Genomic DNA, 21,252 nt, shown 5'->3' on the forward strand with positions numbered 1-21,252 from the left:
TTTGAATCCAGCACTGTGTACATGCTGCATAATTGAACTTGGGCCAGTGGGCTTTGCAAGCAAGCACCTTTAACTACTGACCAAATTTTTCTTTTCTCCCTCCTCCCCCCAGTTTGTTTTTTGTTTATTTGAGATGGGATCTCACTATGTTACCTTGGCTGGCTTGAAACTCAATATAATCCTCTTGCCTTCATCTCATGAGTGCTAGAATTTGAACTATGCACCCACTGCAAACATTTTTAAGATACTTTTTAATAAAAGATTGATTGATTTGGGAGAGAAAGAAAATGGGCCCATTAGGGCCTCCTGCCTCTGCAGACTCCAGACGTATGCACCACATTGTACATTTAGCATTATGTGGATACTGGGGAATCAAACCTAGGCCATCAGGCTTTTTAAGCAGATGCCTTTAACTACTGATCCATCTCTTCAGCACCAATTTTTTTTTTTTTTTTTTTTTTTTTTTTTAGGTAGGGTCTTGCTGTAGCCCAAGCTTACCTGGAATTCACTATGTATTCTCAGGGTGGCCTAGAACTCAGGGCTATCCACCTACCTCTGCCTCCCAAGTGCTCGAATTAAAGGTATGCACCACCACACCCAGTCCAAATCATGTTTTGAGATTATTTTGATTAATTTATTTGCACACAAGAGAGAATGGGTACACTAGGGCCTCTTGTTTCTGCAAATGAACTCGGAACATATATGTCATTTTATGCTTCAGGCTTTACATGGCTAATGGGAAGTTGAACTCTGGCCAGTAGGCCTTTCAGGATAGTGCCTTTAACAAGCAATGAATCATCTCCTCAGCCCCTTTAAAATAATTTTTTTTAATATTTAATTTTTAGCCAGGCATGGTGGCACACACCTTTAATCCTACCACTTGGGAGGCAGAGATAGTAGGAGCGCCATGAGTTTGAGGTCACTCTGAGACTACATAGTGAATTCCAGGTCAGCTTGGGCTAGAGTGAGACCCTACCTCGAAAAACAAAAACATTATATATACATATACATATACACACATATATATATATATATATATATATAATTTATTTATTTATCTATTTGTGAGGGAGAGAATACAGAAATAGGAAGTTAGAGAGAGAGAATGGGCATGCCAGGGTCTCCAGCCACTGCAAACAAACTCCAGACGTATGTGCCCCCTTGTGCATCTGGCTTACTTGGGTCCTGGGGAGTCAAACATAGGTCCTTTGGCTTTGTATGCAAGTGCCTTAACTGCTAAGCCATCTGTCCAGCCCCCTTTAAAATAATTTTTTTAAGTTGAAAAAGGATCCAAGGAAACTTCAAAAATAAATTATTTAAAGTGTTATTTATATGATCCTATATATTATATATCTATATTGTTTAGCTTTATTTTGCCCCCAAATTAGATTCATGTTAGTATTGAATTGTAATTTGTTACTAATGCTTTGGTTTATCTCCTCCAATCGATTCTTTTACACAGGGATGTCATACGTTATGACCCAACAAGGCAGGACCATGCCACTTACGAAAGAAGAAAGGATGATAAACCAAAAGAAAGGTAAATTGTGTTATATTTCACCTTCAACCTCTGAAAATATTCAATGCTTTCAAGATCTGAAGGGTCTTAACAAAGGACTTTATTTAGATTTGGTAGGAGTTTGCTTCTGCTTGATAGAGGTTCCTTTTCTAGGTCATGTTTTCCTGACGGTATTGCTGATTTGATGTTAAAACCATTTATTTTTGTTTGTTTGTTTGTTTTTCGAGATTGAGTTTTCCTCTATATCAGGCTGTGTAATCCCAGCCTGGCCTGGAGCTCAATGGCAATCCTCCTACCTCTGCCTTCTGAGTGCTGAGATTAAAGGCATGCATCACCATACCTGGCTGTAGACACCATCTCACTCTCACTCTCTCTCTCTCTTTTTTTTTTTTCTTCCAGGTAAGAGTCTCACTCTAGCCCAGGCTGGCCTTGAACTCATGGCTGTCCTTCTACCTCTGCCTCCCAAGTGTTAGAATTAAAGGTATGTGTTGCTGGGCATGGTGGCACACGTCTTTAATCCCAGCGCTTTGGAGGCAGAGGTAGGAGGATTGCTATGAGTTTAGGCCACCCTGATACTACATGGTGAATTGTAGGTCAGCCAGAACTAGAGTGAGACCCTACTTCGGGGGGTGGGGGGCAGGTGTTTGCCACCGTGCCTGGCACTAAAAAACATTTATTTTATTTATTTATTTATTTATTTATTTTTTATCTTTCAAGGTAGTGTCTTGCTGTAGCCCAGGCTAACCTGGAATTCACTATGTAGTCTTACAGTGGCATGGAACTCACAATGATCCTCCTATCTCTGTCACCCCAGTGCTGGGATTAAAGGCATGTGCCACCATGCTTGGCTTAAAAACCATTTCTTAAGTGTCATTTTTCTTCTGGAAATTAAGAATCTTCAAGCTGGGCAGTGACACATGCCTTTAATCCTTGCACTTGGGAGGCAGAGGTAGGAGGATTCCCATGGGTTTGAGGCTACCCTGAGACTGCATAGTGAATTCCAGCTCAGCCTGGCCTTAGAGCAAGACTCAACCTCAAAAAAAAAAAAAAAAAAAAAAAAACAGGGGCTGGAGAGATGGCTTAGCAGTTAAGCACTTGCCTGTGAAGCCTAAGGACCCCGGTTCAAGGATCAATTCCCCAGGACCCACATTAGCCAGATGCACAAGGGCACACACGCGTCTGGAGTTCATTTGCAGTGGCTGGAGGCCCTGGCATGCCCATTCTTCCTCTCTCTCTCTCTATCTGCCTCTTTCTCTCTCTGTCTGTTGCTCTCAAATAAATAAATAAAAGCAAAAAAAAAAAATTTTCTTTTAAAAAGGAAAAGAATAAAGAAATCTACAAGCCCATGAGGTCCTGGTTCTTTTAAAAAGAAAATTCACCTCTTTACTTCTACTGTGTCCTCTAGCATTTATTGTAAAATGCTTTTCCTGGCATCTCTTTAGTTAGATCCCCCCACTGTTTAGGGGTATATGTTCTATTTCTACATTAATCTGGGTGACAGTGTTTGTGTCCTCTGTCCTCCAGTTTCCAGTTGCATTTCCCTGACTTTTCTGCGGATGTTCACCTGCCTCCTCCTCAAATACCATGTGGCTTCTAAATATTTTGTTTTGCTTTCAGGTCAGGGTCTCACTCTAGTCCAGACTGTCCAGGACTTCACTATGTAGCTGCAACGTGACCACAAACTCATGGTGATCCTCCTCTCTTAGCATCCCAAATGCTGGGATTAAAAGCATGTTCCACAATATCCAGTCAGGCCATTTGGTTTCTACTGACAACTCTTTCAAGACCCTTCAAGTTTTGCCATGACCTTATTTTCATAAAACACAAACTACTTACTACATCTGGCATATTCTCTTCATTAGAAGAGATCACTGATCCAGCTTACACTCCAAGAATGTGGACATTTGCTTCCACTTAGTAAAAAAAAAAAAAAAAAAAGGGACCAATTTAAAACTACCAAATTGTAGTCCATTGATAATCTACATGCCACTGTTATGTGTAGAGCTTAGTTTCTGTAGAAGGTACGTATGTCTATTTTGGATGGTCTATTTTCTGAAGTATGAACAGTTTCCATTACACTAAGATCATTAGTTAGGGCCTCCCATTCATTTTTGTTTTAGATAGTACATTAAAAACTTTTGGATTTTTTAAAATATTTATTTATTTATTTGACAGAGAAAGAGAGAGAGAAAGAGAGAGGGAAAGGGTGCGCCAGGGTCTCCAGCCACTGCAAATGAATTCCAGATGCTTGAGCCCCCTTGCGCATCTGGCTAACATGGGTCCTGGGAATCAAACCTGAGTCCTTTGGCTTTGCAGGCAAATGCCTTAACTGCTCAGCCATCCCGCCAGCCCCAACTTTTGGATTTTTAAACATTTTATTTATTTATTTTAATTTTTTGAGGTAGGGGTTTAGGCTGACCTGGAATTCACTGTGTAGTTTCAGGGTGGCCTCCCGTCATTAGGCTTTGCAGACAAGTGCCTTAACTACTGAGCCATCTCTCCAGCTCCTGTTGACTTTTGTGAAATTTTTCAGAACTTATTTTTGTGATGTGCATATTGGTATGTCATTACAGTAAAGCAAAACGAAAGAAGATAAAGGAGGAAGCTGAGAAGCTGCCTGAGGTATCTAAAGAAATGTACTATAACATTGCTGCGGATTTGAAAGAAATATTTCAAACTACAAAAGATCCCAGTGAGAAGGAAGAGGGCACGGCCTGGAATGAGGACTGTGCTGGAGAGGAGATCCATAATGCTGCTGCTCTGACAAGTGAGGCTGAGCAGGCCAGTGGGTTCACCTTCTCCTTTTTTGATTCAGATACTAAAGATGTAAAGGAAGGTATGTACGTCTTCCCCACTTTATTTCTTGCAGGGTAAGCTTAATTGATTAGTCTTCATTTATAATGATGGATTTCAGGGCTGGAGAAATGGCTCAGTACTTAAGGTGCTTGCCAGCAAAGCCTAAATAACCTGAGTTGGATTCCCCAGTGACCACATAAAGCCATATGCATAAAGTGGTATATGAGTCTGGGGTTCATTTGCAGCAGCTGAAGGCCCTGGCATGCCCATTCTCTGTGTGTGTATGTCTCTCTCTTTGACTCTTTTGCCTTCCAAGTACCTGGCTCTAGCTCTCTTAATTGTTGTTAGTGATGCCATGACTTCTAGAAAAGTATAGCTGCTTTTCCTTGATAGGACAAAGGAAGAGATGCACAGCCTTAATGTGTTTAGCACTGTGGGACTCTAAAACTGACAGCAAAGATGTAATTGTTTTTCAAAACGTGTAACTAAGATAGTGTACCATGTGTTCTGCTTACTTTATGTTTTTGTATGTTGTGTCCATTAAAACATGAAGGTCAGTCCTAAAGTGTTGAATAGAATTGGTTCAAGTGTTAAATCTTCTGACTTTGAGAGCCAGTATGAGAAATCAGCCTTGAAACTAGTCCTAAATGTCAGCAGTCTGTTTTATAAGTAGTTAGAAATTTCTGGGGATTTATGCACAATTGCCTAGATTGTACTACACCAGCAGCTTCTACAGCAGTTGTAGACAGCAGAGTTTTGTTTTTATTTATTTGAGAGAGAGAGAGGAGGAGGAGGCAAACAGAGAATCAGTGAACCAAGACCTCTAGCAAACAAACTCCAGACGCATGCACCCCCTTGTCATCTAACTTATGTGGGTGCTGGTAATTGAACCTGGGTCCTTTGGCTTTGCAGCCAAGTGCCTTAACCACTAAGCCATCCCCCCAATCCTAGATAGCAGTTTTGAGAGTTGAAAACATAATAAAGCTATACTCCTTTCTCATGTGTGAGTAAGCAGGAAGGGCTTTATTACACCTTGTTATGTTTTAGCTTTTCCTTAACAACACTGATGCTATGGTGTTTTTTTTTTTAATTATGTTGTTCATTTAAAATGAAAACTAATTGCTCATTAGTTTTTATGCCTTTTGATATTGTTACATTCCTTTTTCAATCCCTTCAGTAGTGCCACAGTTAAATAGTGGCTTCTGTCAGTGTTTTAAATTAAAGAAGATGATAGTACTTAGTTTAGGGTCTGGTGCCATAGTTCAGTGATAGAACACCAGCCTAGTATGCACAAGGCCTTGGTTTGCTCCCCTGCAGTAGAAGGAACAACAACAATAAAAAGATGATACTTATTTTAAATTAATGATTAGATATTAGAAATTGAAGTATGTTTGCATGATACAACGAATCAATATGAGTATGTTCAGAAATACTTGGTTACTCAGTTATAATTGCATCATCTTTCATTGTCCCAACAACACAGACACCTATAGAGTTGAAGCAGTGAAACCTGTGAAGATTGTCTGTCAGGGAGGCGCCCGTCTCCAGGATAGCAGTTCAGAAGAGGATGATGTCACTGAAGAAGCAGAATACACAAAGCCCAGTCCTGGGTGAGCAGTCGATACGCTGATGTATCTTATAGTTGGTGAAATCAGAGACAGGCATACTGTAGAAGCATCTAGGATGACTTTTCTCCACTCCTATAGAGGGCTCTCTAGCCTTTTTATCTTGTGAGTGTGTGTGCTCATTGTGTGTGTGTGAGTACACTTGTGCATGTGTGTGTGTTGGGCAAAGGTGAATAGAAGGTGTCTTCCTCAACTGCTCTGCACTTAATTTTTTGAGATTGTATCTCTCACTGAACCTAGAGCTCACAAATTTAGCTAGACTAGCTGGCCAACAAGCTCCCAGGCTCCTGTTTGCACTTGTGTTGGGATTACAGATAGACCGTCATGCTGCCTGGCTTTTAAGTGGATTCTGGGTCTCTAAACTCAGGTCCTAATGTTTGCATGGCAAACACTTTATTACTGAGCAATTTCCCTAGCCCTTCTAGCCTTTTTTTTTTTTTTAAGATAAATAAATACTTTTATTTGTTTATTTGAGAGGGAGACAAAGAGAGAATGGGTACACCAGGGCCCCTAGCCACTGAAAACAAACTCTAGAAGCATGTGCCCCCTTGTGCATCTGGCTTACGTAGGTACTGGGGAATCGAACCTGGGTGCTTTGGCATCACTGGCAAATGGCTTAACCGCTAAGCCATTACCCCAGCCTCCTTCTAGCCTTTTTACAGTAGGGTGTGTGATTATTTTTTCTTGAGACTTGGCTTGCATTAGTGGAGGCTAAGGCATGCCCAGGGAAGTGATGGGGACATTTCTAAGGAATAGCTTATACTCGCTATGTAATTTTTTTCCTTTTTGGTATATATAATTGACAACTTCTATAACTATAGACAATAAACCATGGTAATTGCCCCCCCCATTCCACTTCACAACTCCACTCTCCATCGTATCCCCTGCCCCTCTCAATCACACTCCTACATTTGATGTCATTATCTTTTCCTCCTGTTACGATGGTCTTGTATAGGTAGTGTCAGGCACTGTGAGGTCATGGATATTCAGCCCATTTTGTGTCTGGAAGAGTGTATTGTAAGGAGTCCTACCCTTCTTTTGGCTCTTAGATTCCTTCTGCTACCTCTTTCTCAATGAACCATGACCCTTGGAAGGTGTGATAGAGATGTTTTAGTTCTGAGCGCTCCTCTGTCACTTCTCAGCACTCTGATGCCTTCTGACTCATCCCAAGTTCCCTGCCATTTAAAAAGAGAAGCTTCTGTAACCAAAAGTTAGAGGAGCATTAATATATGGGCATGAACATTTTGAGAAGTGCTTACAAGGCAGTTTGGAGAGCATAATATGTACATTTAGACAGAGAACAGCAGACATTATACCCCCTAGGGCTCATGACGTCCCCTAATTTCAGTATCAGGCATGTATTCCCTCCTGTGAAGCAGTCCTCCAGTCCAATTAGAGAGCCACTGGTTTCTCCTATAACTGACATGACTCTGTTGCACCCATTGGCTTATTTGGTTTATCTCATCTGGTGAAGTCACTGTCTACCATGGAGCTGCATGCAGTGTAGTTTTTTTTCCAGCTTTCTGTCAGCTTGTCTACATGGAGGAGGTTTTTCAGCTCAGTTCCAGCAGGATTTCTCAGTGACCTTGCAGCCTAAGCATATGGAGTCTTCAGACAGGGCTCATGTAGTCCAGGCTGACCTTGAATTTACTATATTGCTATGTTGGCTTTGAACTCCTGATCCTCCTATCTTTTATCTCACAAGTGCTGGGAATACAGGAATGTATCACCATTTCCAGCTCATAGGTATTTTTTATTAAGAACTGAAAATAAACCAACTTATTTCTGCCTTTTCCTCCAGAGAAGAAGCATTTCCTGAAAAAGAGACTACTAGATTTTTCTTTTTCTCTAAAAATGATGAAAGACTTAATGGTAAGTCCATTTTTTCCATTAAATAGTTTAGAATAGGTAGTAGTATAATTCTTATTGTGTGTTCTATATAATAACTCACACCAGGAAACTCTGACCCTTTGAACTGGCATGTGTTTAGTTCTCTCCATTCATAGTGATACATGTTGACTCATAAAGCTCTTGGGGCTGAGAACTCCTCAGTAGCCTGCTCCTTGCTCTTTCCTGCTTATCGACAAGGACCTGATTTTTAAAATACTCTTAAGGTCCCTATAAAAACTCTGAGGCTGATTATGAGCTAGAGTTGAATTCCTTCGAAATAGGAATTTGCTACCTCATACTTGCTTTTTCCCTGGTAGGTTCTGGCTTATTCTGGAGTGGTGTAGCAAATAATATCAGCAAGACTTCTTGGGAGGTCCGAACAAATAACCTGCTCATGGTGAGTTGTTGTTTATCAATATTGATTTTCTCTAAAAATAGATCTGGTGCTACTTTTGTATTTACATTTCAACCTTGTAATAAGAATAACAGTGAGCCAGGCGTGGCGGCGCACGCCTTTAATCCCAGCACTCAGAAGGCAGAGGTAGGAGGATCACCAAGAGTTCCAGGCCACCCTGAGACTACAGAGTGAATACCAGGTCAGCCTGAGCTAGAGTGAGACCCTACCTTGAAAAACCAAAAAAAAAAAAAAGAATAACAGGGCTGGAGGGATGGCTTAGCCCTTATGGCATTTGCCTGCAAAGCCAAAGCACCCAGGTTAGATTCCCCAGGACCTATGTTAGCCAGATGCACAAGGGGGCTCATGTGCCTGGAGGTCCTTTGTAGTGTGGCTGGAGGCCCATTCTCTCTCTATCTCTTTCTCTGTCAAATAAATAAATAAAAGTAAAGTATTTTAAAAAAGAATAACAAAATAAGATAGGAAAATGTAGAAATGATGACAACTGAAAATACATCTGAACTCTGGGAATTATACTGCAGAAAGGAACTTCAGGGTTGTTTCATTCAACCCAAGCAAGTGCATGTGAAAAGACTAAAGGCCAGCTCACTTGAGAGACTGCCCATGTCCAGTCATTCTCTTTGAGCATCAGGAAATGAGGAGGTTTTCAAAGTCAGAATTATACTAAGTTCCTTAGACACATACACATAAAAGTTTGAACAGTTCCTGTTCATTGTAATGGAACATTCCAGAATGTGTTTCTTTGGCTCTAACAATACAGTGGCCTAAATTTTATTTTACTGAACACTTTGAGAACACCTGTATTTATTGTTAACAAACGCTTTTGATTTTTTTGTTTTTCTAGGATTGTCGGAAGAAACATAAAGAAGCCAAAAGGAAGATGAAACCAAAATAACAATGTCAGCCTTGGTTTTGATATCGAATATAAACATGGCGCACCTCATCACCTTGGGAAATTAACCCAGAAAATAGTCTTAACTAACAAAGGGGAAATTTCAGAGTAGAAACATATTCAAGATCCAGATAATGGTGTATCATTCTGGTTGCCTTTTTTTTTCCTGTATGGAATCCCTCTGTATTTCTTCCTAGGTGGCTATATACAAAAACTGAACTGAGCCAGGTGCAGTGGCACGCACCTGTAGCCCCAGCACTTGGGAAGCGGAAGTGGAAGGATCATTTGAGTTGCCCAAGTTTTCTACCAGCCTGAGCCACATAGTGAGATCCTGTCTCAATCTGTTCGCCCTTCATACTCAGTAGCCAATGTGCATATTCTGATGGCTTATCCAAAACATTTTTAAATAAATGCACTGCTTAAATATTTCTAATTATACCAAATACTGTACCTTACCTCCATTTTGTCCTTTTTGCTTAAAAATTAGTTAAAAGTCAATTCTGAGTTCTTGACTTGTGTTCGGATGATGAGTTAGTTACCTGAAATGTGTGATATTTAAAACCAGCATCATAAAAGATCACTGAAGACCAAGAAAGGAAGTCTTTAGTCTCATTTAATTAGGGAGCAAAAATATGTGGACAGGCCCATCAATCCCAAAATCCTAGACTGTGAGTTTATTTTAAAAAAAGAAAAAAAAAAACTGTTGCAATCAGCTTCTCATTGCTGGCAGAGAAACACCCAACCAAGAGCAGAGCAGCTTGGGGGTGGGGGGGAGAACTATTTTGGCTTATAGACTTGAGGGGAAGCTCCATGATGACAGAGAGAAACAATGGCATGAGCAGAGGGTGGACATCATCTCCTGGCCAATATCAGATAGCAGCAATAGGACAGCATGCCCAACACTGGCAAGAGGAAGCTGGCTGTAACATCCATAGGCCTGCCGGCAACAATACACTGACCGCAGGAGGCTTTAATTCCCAAATTGCCATCAGCTAGGAACCTAGCATTCAGAACACCTAAGTTTATGGGGGACACCTGAATCAAACCACGCCAGCTATCTGAAAGATAGGTAATCAGTCTACAGCTGTGCCACCCTGCACACGCCCGATTTCATCTCAAAAATATGAAGTCTACAGGTAGTTAGGAGCCAGACCCCAAGTCTACCTGGGGAGGCAGATTTAATGTTTCACTAAATAAACAAAGCTGGGGAGGATTCCAGACCAAGAGCACTCCTGTATTGGGTTCAGGGCTGGAGAGATAACTTGAGTTGGTAAAGCGCTTGCCGTACAAGTATGAGGACTTGAGTGCAAGCCTCAAGCACACACGTAAATGCCAGATGGGCTGCCACTGGGGAGGCAGATGCAGGGTTCCTGGGGAACATGACTTGCAGGATTAGTGAGCTCTGGGCTCAAGTGGAAGACCCTTTCTAATTAAATAAGGTGGAGGCTGATTGGATCAATCTCTGGCTTCCATGTGTATTTGAATACACATACACAAAAAGTGGGCAAGGGGGCCTCTGTACAAAATAGTGTTCCAAGAGACGGTTATCGAGCTATTATGTGTGTATCTCAAGTTACAGTGTTTATTGATTGGCGTGCTTGAGTAGGATTTCATCTGGTTTGTTAACCATTATGGCCCCTCTGCCTAGATCTCTATGTGCCACATAGAGGCTCAAGTTTTTGTTGTTGTTATTATTCTTATTTGTTTGTTTCTAGTAAGTTGGCTACAACAACCTAAGCTTGAAGAATCATTCTGAATTTCTGTGTTTATAGACTGAAAACTACTACTTGGCAAGATAAATTCAGTTGTTCCACCTTCTCTTGTTATAAATCTCATTTATACCTACTTGTCATTTCCTAGCAAATCATCCCAGTAACAGCCACTTATTTTGCTCACAGACACGTCATTTGTTGAGCATTCTCTGGATGCTGCTCATTTCTGCTCCATGTGGTGTCATGGAGGTGGTCAGGTGAGGGTGGAAGATAGACTTCTTAGGTGGCCCACCTACTCAGTCTCTATCCATAGGCTTCCTTAAAGTGTGGCAACTAAGGGTCTAGATAGATGGCTTATTCATTAAAGGCACTTGTTTGTAAAATCTGATGGTCCTGTTTTGATTCCCCAGTACCCACATAGAGCCAGCCACACAAAGTGGTGGAAGCATCTGGAACTCACAGAGGCAGGAGGCCTTGATGTGCCCATATTCATTCATTCATTCATTCAAATTCATTCTTTCTGTCTCTCAAATTATTTTTTAAGTATGGCAGTGAATTCAGGATCAAGTATTCCCAAAAGCAGGAAACATATACTGCCAATATTTTAAACAGTGGAAGGAACAAAATGGCTTGTGGCCACATTTAAGTGTTCCAATCTCAAACCAGACGAGTGATAACAAGTGGCCTTGGCTATACCCAGTTCTATTATTTCATTCCTCCCATAGTCATCACCGTAATTCACCATCTTGCTTATGCCCTGATTTGTTCGTTTTTTGGGGGACGGAGGGGTGTTAAAGTTCAGTCCCAGAACTTTACATTTACCCAGAAAATAGTCTGCTACTGAACTACATGCCCAGCCAGTTTTACCTGCTTTCTTTTAAAAATAAAAAGTCAGGGCTGGAGAGACGGTTTAGCGGTTAAGGGCTTAACTGTGAAGCCTAAGGACCCCGTTTCGAGGCTCGATTCCCCAGGACCCACGTTAGTCAGATGCACAAGGGGGTGCAGGCATCTGGAGTTCGTCTGCAGTGGCTGGAAGCCCTGGCGTGCCCATTCTCCTTCCCTCCCTCCCTCCCTCCCTCCCTCCCTCCCTCCCTCCCTCCCTCTCTCTCTCTCTCTCTCTCTCTCTCTCTCTCTCTCTCTGCCTCTTTGTCTGTCGCTGTCAAATAAATAAATAAAAATAAACCAAAAATAAAAAAAATAAAAAATCATTCAACTCTTTAATCCCAACGGTATATTTTGGCAACAATTAACTTTTTCCTGGAATTTAAAAATTTTGATTAGCTTTTTCCTATATTCCCTTACTTTCCAAAACTAGGGTATAGTGTTGCCCAATCCAATTTTTTTCTTTTGCTTTTTTGTTGTTTTGTTTTTATCGAGGTAGGGTCTCACTCAAGCCCACACTGACGTGGAATTCACTCTGTAGTCTCAGGGTAGCCTCAAACTCAGCAGGCATCCTACCTCAGCCTCTCAAATGCTGGGATTAAAGGTGTGTGCCACCATGCCTGGTCAGTCTTCTTTTTTTTTGGTTGTTTTGTCTTCTGAGGTAGGATCTCTCTCTAGCTTAGGCTGACCTGGAACTCACTCTACTCCCAGGCTGGCCTTGAACTTACAGTGATCCTATCTCTGCCTCCTACGTGCTGGGATTATAGGCATGAACCATCACACCTGGTCACCTGCCTTCAATCCAGTTTTTTAAATAATCAGACTGATCAGTGCACCTCATAAATTCCTCCCCCCACCACTCAGGACACACCTGTCCACGAGTGCTCTATTATATATTCTCTCTGAACAAACAGTGTGTGTTCAATAAAGTAAACACCTTGGCAAGGACCTGAAAACACTTTATAAGTGCTGAATAGTCTATCAAAATGTTCTTAATTTACTAAGCTTTCTACCTATTTTAGGTCAAGTCTTTGTTTTTGTTTTTTAAGGTAGCATTTCACTGTGGCCCAGGCTGACCTGGAATTCACTCTGTAGTCTCGGTGTCCTTGAATTCACAGTAAACCACCTACCTCTGCTTTCTGAGTGTTGGGATTAAAGGCGTGCGTGACCACACCGGCTGCCGAGCCCTTTGGTTGCCATTTATCACATAAAAATCACCCAGTTAAACTGCACTGGCCCCAGGATTTCTATGGAAGACACTTGTCCAAAGTTTCATTGTTAAGGGATATACGTTTTAGATATAGGCACTGGAGATGTATTTATCTATGCATGAAGCCTTGGGCTTGATACCAGCAGCACACAAACCTGGCATGGTGGAACCTATAATCCCTGCACTGGAAGTGGAAGCTATAGGAACCCAAGGTCATCCTTGGCCTTAAAAGGCATTGAGGACAGCTTGGGATACATGAGTCCTGTCTCAAAAATAAAACTTTAAGCTGGGCATGGTGGCGCACACCTTTAATCTCAGTACTCGAGAGGTAGAGGTAGGAGTATCGCTATGAATTTGAGGCCACCTTGAGACTACATAGTGAATTCCAGGTCAGCCTGAGCTAGAGACCCTGCTTCGTAAAACAAAAACAAATAAGTAAAAATAAAATTGTATTCAACTGCTGGCTGATACCACTTCTGACAGAACTGGATATAGCTATTATGTCTACACAATAAGCTTAGGTTTTATAACTGGCAATACTAAATCTCATTTGGTACTCTGTATTTCTTTTTTTTTTAATTTTTATTAACATTTTCCATGATTATAAAATATATCCCATGGTAATTCCCTCCCTCCCCACCCCCACACTTTCCCGTTTGAAATTCCATTCTCCATCATATTACCTCCCCATTACAATCATTGTGTATTTCTTAATATATTCTGAACTCACTCATGTTAAGTGTAGGGTATCAGCAGTTGAGAACCAGAAGGATCATTTATCCTAGAATGGGCCCTGAAGTAAATTGCTTCAAGAAATTAGATGCCAAAGATCTCCGATGGAGAATTTTGAAGTTGCTGTATGCCAGTACTTCCAGGGGTGATAAAAGAAACTCAAAAGGATTGTGGTCTTATTGCACAAGTGGATTAAACATGAGTTCTTTTTAAAGGGGCTAGCTTGAAAAAAAAAATCTTGAACTTGAGTTTTGGTAATCTTGATAAGAGCGAAGGCATCAGGGCTGGAGAGATGCTTAGCGGTTAAGGCGTTTGCAAAGCCAAAGGACCCAGGTTCTGCTCTCCAGGATCCACGTAAGCCAGATGCTCAAGAGGGCGCAGGCATCCTGAGTTCCTTCGCAGCGGTTAGAGGCCCTAGCACGCCCATTCTCTCTTTCTCTCTCAAGTAAATAAATAAAGCATATTAAAAAGAAAAAAGAAGGAAGGCATCACGATAAAACACTGACACAAAAATTCATTAACATAGTTTTAATCCTACACATCCATGAAAACACCACGCAATTTGCAGGAAATCAGCACGTGTTTTTAGCTCGAAATATCTCCAGCGTTTTCTGTGGAAGGAACAAATTAAACGATCTGGGGAGGGGGGGGCAAAAAGTTTCAGATGATTTACGTGTTGAGAAAATGCTCAGATTTTAACTGTGCAGCTGCATGAAAACTGACAGCGATGCACACGACGTGACAAGAAGGGGTCAGTCTGCTCGGGGAAGGGCGGCCTCCCTGTCCCCGGGCTCCAGTCCCGCTCCACCGCTGTGGCCTTCCCGGCACTCACTGCTTCCGGAGTCCTCACATGCGACCAATCGCCACGCGGCTTGTTGCTAGGCGCCAGGGAAGCCGCTGGTGATTGGTGGGCGCGGATGTCCCTCCTCGCCTGCGCCGCGCACTCGTCAGGGGCTTGCATCATCCGGAGACGCCGCGCCCCAGCGTGGACGTCTGCTCGGTCCCTGTCTCGCTCCCCGGGTAAGCCGGGCCCCTTCGCCGCGCCGCCGCCTCCCGAGCGCCCGGGGCTGCCGCGGAAGCGGGGGACACACACGGTGGCACGTTGTTACCGAAGGACATGGTGGGAGCGGGGGGGGGGGGCGGTGGGGGAAAAAGTGCCTTCAGGGCCTGCCATGCGCCAGCTGCGTGGATTGCGATGCGCGGAGAGCCAACGTGAACACTGGCCGAGGTGGCGCCGCAGAGCCCACAACAGCCGCCGGTCCTGGCCTGTCCCTTTGGGCTTGAGGGCGCAGAACCGTTGGGATCCCGGTGGTCTTTGAGCCCCCCCCCCCGGGGAGGGGTTGTGTGACTGAGGGGTGATAGAGCGTCCTGGAGAAGAGCAGAAGGTCAGGGGGGTGATTCCCGGTTCCAGGCTTCCCCGACTTGAGCCCTGATTTCAGAAAGCCCGCATTGATCGCTAGGATCCAAGGCGGGGAATAGCCGAGTCCAATCATGCAACTTGTGACTTGCAAGCCTGGCTGGGAACACCGTGGATTGGGACGTGGGCAGGAGATGCCTTGTCAGGAACTGCCGTGGGCTTGGACGTTGGAGATGGGGGTTAGAGGACCTCACCTGAAGGATTTTGAAAGCACCCATCATCTTGATTTTTAGATGACCACTCGCAGTTATCACCGTGGCTTAGGATGTATTCATTACCAGGAATAGTTGGGTGGTGGCTTAGGGAATGTATGGTGTCCACCTTTATGAATTTATGGTTCCTCCTTTTAATGGTATAATAAAACTAATCTATGTGAAACTTGATAGTTTCTTTCTGGGTATATTTAGGTAGAAAGTTTATAATTGGCCCTCTGCATCTAGGCTCTCAATCATCCAATGATCCAGTGCTATGTTGTAAAGTCTAGCATGGTTGCTACTCTACAGTATAAGTATTTAAAATTTATTGGGTATTATAACTAATCTAAACATTATTTAAAATATATAGGAATATTCATATAAATTATGACATGTTATATATAGGAGACTCCAGCATCCTTGAATTTGGGTGCCCCTAAGGGTCCTGAAATCAGTACCCTGTGGGTCCTGAGAGCCTTTGGCTGGTTGGTTGGTTGATTGGTTGGCTTAGGTTATTTTTAAAATATTTATTTATATTTTCAGAGAGAGAATGGGTGCACTAGGGCCTTCTGCCACTGCAAAAGAATTCCAGACGCATGTGCCATTTTGTGCATTGGCTTTATGTGGATGCTGGGGAATCAAACCCTGGGCCATCCTTTGCAAGCAAGTGCCTTTAACCCCTGAGCCATCTCTCTAGCCCCTTTTCTTTGTTTTGTTTTATTTTTCCTGTTAGGGTCTCACTGTAGCTCAGGCTGACCTGGAACTCATTCTGTAGTTCCAGGTTAGCCTCAGATTTAGAGTGATCTTCCTACCTTTGCCTCCTGGGGGCTAGGACTAAAGGTGTGCACACCAGGGTTCTTGCTGCCAGAAGTGAATGCGAGAAGCATTCACCACATTTCATCTGGCTTTACACGGGTCCTGTGGCATAAATTTGAACTGGCAGGTTTTGCAAGCAAGAGCCTTTAACAACTGAGCCATCTCTCTAACCCCTACCTTTTTGTTTTGTTTTGTGTTGTTTTTGAGGTCTGAAGATAGTGTCTTGCTCTAGCCCAGGCTGACCCAAAATGTACTATGTATTCTCAGGCTGGCCTTGAACTCACAGTAATTCTCGTGCTTTCCCAAATGCTGGGATTAAAGGCATGCATCACTTTCTAGCTCTGATTATGTCTGGGTATGATTAGAAATATTTCATGTTGGTATCATCAACTTTCACATGTGAGTTTAATGTTCCTATTTTATGCATTTATGTGAGTATGGCTTTGGGGTAGATACAATAGTATATTGTTAAACTGAGGAATGGCCTTGGGTTAAATTTGACATCATGTAGCAAGGTGTTAAGGTTTGGGGATGCAGAAGAGGGAAGTGAGGAACAGAGTTAGATTATTTTGGGTAGCCTCAGGGGTGGCAGTGAAAAGCCCTGTGTAAGGATTCAGTAGAAGGGAGGGTGGTAGAAGAGGATTGCTAGTGTGCTATATTGTCTTTATGTACGGAAGAAATAGTGGAGCCGGGCTGGAGAGGTGGCTTAGCGGTTAAGCGCTTGCCTGTGAAGCCTAAGGACCCCGGTTCGAGGCTCGGTTCCCCAGGTCCCACGTTAGCCAGATGCACAAGGGGGCGCACGTGTCTGGAGTTCGTTTGCACAGGCTGGAAGCCCTGGCGCGCCCATTCTCCCTCTCTCTCTCCCTCTATGTCTTTCCCTCTGTGTCTGTTGCTCTCAAATAAATAAATTAAAAATTAAAAAAAAATAGTGAAGCCATTTAAGCAGAGCTAGAAGAGAAATTAGTTGTTAATCTGTGTGACAGATAAGATCCTAATGTTTGTTTGAGCTGAGCCTCAAATTTGTGATCATTCCACGTCAGCCTCCCAGATGAGATTTATTCATTTGTGTGTGTGTGTTGTATATGTGTGTATGGCCCTTTCAGGGCCCACATATGCTCACCTAGGGCAGGGTCACTTGGCTGCAGTAGCCAGAGTAGAAAGGTAGTCTGGTCTGGTTTTTGAGCTGCAGTCTCCCTTTTGACTATTTCCAGAGTTTGTAAGGGTACGTGGATTCTCTGGTCTCTGCCTCCCCGTGAGACTAGGGTTACAGGCATGTGTGGCCACATTCATCTCTAGACTTGAACTCAGACAGCCTCAAGCCCCCTCTGACCATCATGTGCAAAAGAAAATGCACCTAACCACTGAGTCATCTATCTCTGCAGCCCCCAAGAGAGATTTTTTAAACATGTGTGTTTTAGTGTGCTTGTTTTTCTTTTTCTGGGATGGGTTTCATTTGAGCCCAGGCTAACCTGGAACTCACTCTGTAGTCCCAGGTTGGCCTGAAACTTACAGTGATCCTCCTACTTCTGCCTCAGGAGTGCTGGGGTTAAAGGAATGTGCTACCTTGCCCAGCTCAGTGTGCTTTTAAAAAAAAATTGTATACTTATTTGAGAGAGAAAGAGAGAGACTGGGCATGCCAGGACCTCTAGCCATTGCAAACAAACTGTAGTCCCATGAGCCACCTTGTGTATCTGACTTTATGTGGTTCCTGGGCATCAAAATTGGGTTCTTTGGCTTTACCAGCAAGCACCTTAACCACTAAGCCATATCGCTAGCCCCTTGGTGTGCTTTTTGTGTTCCTTTTATTTCTCTCTTTCCTCCTTGTTTCAGTGTGCTTTTTCAAGACCTGTTGAGATAAACTGAAATGAAGGGTAGGGAGAATGGTTTAAAAATACCTGAACATAAGCAGGACTGTGGCAACACATGCCTGTAACCCCAGCACTTTTGAGGTGGAGGCCAGAGCACTGGAATTCAAGGCCATCCTCTGGTATATGAGTTTAGGGCCAGCCTGAGCTAACCACCTTTGTTCCTGTCTCAAAACACAAACAAAACAGAACATAACAACAAATGGTACTAGGAAACAGAGGCTAAACTGGTCTGGGGAAGCTGAGAAGTAGGGAAGAGTGGAGACCTGGATTGCAGTCAGAGGAAAGAAGATGGAACAGATTCTTGTGCGTAACCTTGCAAGGCTGACGTGCCCTTCCCCCGCCCTCACCTCTCCCTCTGCTTGCCCTGTGGTTGCTGGAGGCTGTTGTGCTGGTACATCTCTCCAGTGGATACAATGGGCTAGAGAAATCCTGTGATTTATGCATGGAAGCTGTTTCTTCTTAGCAGCTGCCATAGCCCGGTCATTGGGACATTCTTCTTCCTGGGTGTCAATGCTATTGCCCAGAGTCTTTGTATTTAATATAATAATAAATGTGAAGAGCCAGGCATGGTTGCACACACCTTTAATCCCAGCTCTGGGGAAGCAGAGGTGGAAGGATCACTGTGAGTTCCAAGTCAGCCTGGGCTAGAGTAAAACCCTACCTCGAAAAATAACAAAATAAATAACTGTGATTCTTAATCTTTGGGGCATAACAGAGACACCCTAGAGAGTTCAGTAAAAGCTATGCTTCCTCTCCTCAGAAAGTTTAGCTGCCATTTCTCAACAAAGGAAAAAGTTTCCAGTAGATAACCCTAAATAATAATCACAGCATTGTAAGAGTGCTGGTCCTCAGACTTCACTCTGCATGTGAATTCTTTAGGGATCTTCTTTAAATGTTTGGGTCCTGGCAGGGGCTGGTGAGTCTGCATCTCTGTAAGCTCCCATAGGGCTATCATAGGAATAAAGTGACAGAAATAAATGTGTTGATACCAAAAACTCTTCATGTACAGTGCCATAAATTCTAGTTGGCTTCTGATTAGGTACCCACCAAGCCAGTAGGACCCTCAGTAAATCAGTGAATGCAGAAACTAACACTTCTTTCCATCTTTGAAAGGCAGAGGTTGTGGGCTAGGGAGATGCTCAGCTGGAATATGGGTTGCCATTGCCATTCAAGCATGAGGGCCTGAGTTGGATCTCAGTCCCTTCTCCCCCTGCCAACACAAACAACAGCAGAGGTGGTGGATGCTGGAAAAAGGATGGGCAATGGGAAGAAGTATACTAAAATCTATTGGCTTGTATGTTTTAAAAGCATTGTTCTGGGAAGATGGGTCAGCTGATGAGGCACTTGCTTGCAAAGCCCACCAGTGCAGGTTTCATTCCCCAGTATCCACATAAAGATAGACATCCAAAATGGTGCACGCATTTGAAGTTCTTTATAATGGTAACAGGCCCTGGTGCACTCATTTTCTCCCTTCTCTCTCTCTCTCTCTCAAATACTTATTTGTGTGTGCAAGTATGTGGGGATGGGTGTGTGCCAGGGCTGCATGCTCCACTTTTTTTGTTTGTTTGAGGTAGGGTCTCGCTCTATCTCAGGCTGAGCTGGGCTCATGTAGTGCTGGGATTAAAGGCATGCGCCACCACATCTGGCTCCAGTTTTTGCACGCAGCTTAGGTGGTTTGCATGGGAATTGAACTCCAGACACTGCTGAGTCATCTAACCAGCTCCTGGCTTATAGACTTTTAAGGGTATACTTCATAGTATATGAACTTAAGCCAAAAAAGCTGTCATTTAGCACAAGTAGTATGGATAGTGGTCTCTGTGCCCATTGTAGTAATATATTATCCTGCTGTTTCTAGCTTTCTCTGTGACAATCGCAAATTTGATTTATCTTCCAGCAACAGAATGGTGCAGCAAGTTCCAGAAACCATCAGTTTTCCTGATGAAGAAGAGAAAATCTTGCAATTCTGGTCCAAATTTAATTGTTTCCAAGAATGCTTAAAGCAATCAAAACATAAGCCAAAGTATGTGACTTTTCTTTGGTAAAGATAGAGTACTTAAAGAGTAGTCCCTTTCTTTTAAAGCAAACGCTCTTTATCTGTGTATTGCCAGTGGCTCCCAACTATATGTAATAAATAGTTGTGGATAGACATAGATGAGTTTTTAATTGTTAGGTTAGATTCAATTTCTTTTAAGAAGTCATCTGAATAAAGTTTATATATGTTGTAGTCAGCTCAACATTGCTGAGTTAAACATCCAAACCAGTCAGTTTGTGGGAGGAATGGGTTTATTTGAAGCTTGTAAATCCCAAAGTTCCATTGGTGGCAGAAGAAGCCGCTTCTATACATCCAAGCCGAGAGAAACAACCAAACAGCCACCAAACACCAAAAGCAGCAGCACAAACTGCACAGCAAGCAGGGACCCAGGCCGAGCTCAGACTGTTCTGCATACCTTTGGGCTGGAATCAGATCCGCCCCCAAGCACGCCTTAGAGCTGACCCCAGGATCTGTCCCCAGTGACACCTCCTCCAGCCAGGCTGCTGGAGACCCAGGTTACAAGCTTTAATAAAAACACCTGAGTCTATGGGGGACATACATTCACCTACTACCACAAATACCACTCTTCTCCCCTGCGTCATGATCTCCACCCTCACATAGCACTTACACCTAAGTATAAGACCCCCTACAAAGCTACTACAGTGTTGCCTGTCTCGAGCCACATAACGGATAATCTTTAATCACTGTTCTCATTGTGTGTCTTCTGTTCAAAAGCTTATGATAGGTATCTATTGCTCTGTTTTATTCATATGATAACTCAGCATCAGTACTAACTTTCCTTATTGGGGATAATAAATGAATGGATAATTAAAAGGCAGTCTCCCCAGCTATATCATAACTAGTTGCCTTTTATCTGAATTTCCTTGTTTTGCTGCCTCCTAAACATTTACTATTAGCTGCTTAAGAAAAACATTCCATATACTTGCTATTTTAAGATTATCTAATATATTTTTATTATCTCTGTTAGATTTACCTTCTACGATGGACCTCCTTTTGCAACTGGATTGCCTCACTATGGACATATCCTTGCAGGGACAATTAAAGATATAGTTACAAGATATGCTCACCAGAGTGGGTTTCATGTGGACAGAAGATTTGGATGGGATTGTCATGGCTTACCTGTGGTATGTTTTGAGTCTCCACTTGTGTAATAGTGTGATTATTTATAAGCATGTCACATTTTCCCCTCTTCATTTCTATATTAACATTATTTTTTATGTTTAGATTTTGT

General features: G+C 42.8%; 2 protein-coding genes and 1 non-coding gene across 6 annotated transcripts in view; all 3 read left to right on the top strand.

Moving 5' to 3' along the window:
* The window catches only part of Nol8 (nucleolar protein 8), a 28,689-nt gene extending 19,054 nt beyond the window's left edge, over nt 1-9,635 (top strand). For all 4 annotated transcript variants that reach the window (XM_045130042.1, XM_045130045.1, XM_045130043.1 and 1 more), the window contains exons 12-17: nt 1,463-1,540; nt 4,093-4,355; nt 5,799-5,925; nt 7,742-7,812; nt 8,148-8,227; nt 9,090-9,635. In XM_045130042.1, the coding sequence (XP_044985977.1) occupies nt 1,463-1,540; nt 4,093-4,355; nt 5,799-5,925; nt 7,742-7,812; nt 8,148-8,227; nt 9,090-9,140 (670 nt within the window). In that variant the 3' untranslated portion in view covers nt 9,141-9,635. The remainder of the gene's footprint in view (nt 1-1,462; nt 1,541-4,092; nt 4,356-5,798; nt 5,926-7,741; nt 7,813-8,147; nt 8,228-9,089) is intronic.
* A 4,932-nt stretch (nt 9,636-14,567) lies between these two features.
* The window catches only part of Iars1 (isoleucyl-tRNA synthetase 1), a 48,882-nt gene continuing 42,197 nt past the window's right edge, over nt 14,568-21,252 (top strand). The window contains exons 1-3 of the mRNA XM_004652296.2: nt 14,568-14,693; nt 19,863-19,988; nt 20,989-21,145. Coding sequence (XP_004652353.2) covers nt 19,870-19,988; nt 20,989-21,145 — 276 coding nt within the window. The 5' untranslated portion in view covers nt 14,568-14,693; nt 19,863-19,869. The remainder of the gene's footprint in view (nt 14,694-19,862; nt 19,989-20,988; nt 21,146-21,252) is intronic.
* Nucleotides 18,330-18,462, top strand: LOC123453480. The gene has a single exon (XR_006632859.1). It is a non-coding gene; the product is annotated as a small nucleolar RNA SNORA84 (small nucleolar RNA).

Source organism: Jaculus jaculus, chromosome 11 (genome assembly GCF_020740685.1).
Source record: "Jaculus jaculus isolate mJacJac1 chromosome 11, mJacJac1.mat.Y.cur, whole genome shotgun sequence".
Taxonomy (NCBI): Eukaryota; Metazoa; Chordata; class Mammalia; order Rodentia; family Dipodidae; genus Jaculus; species Jaculus jaculus.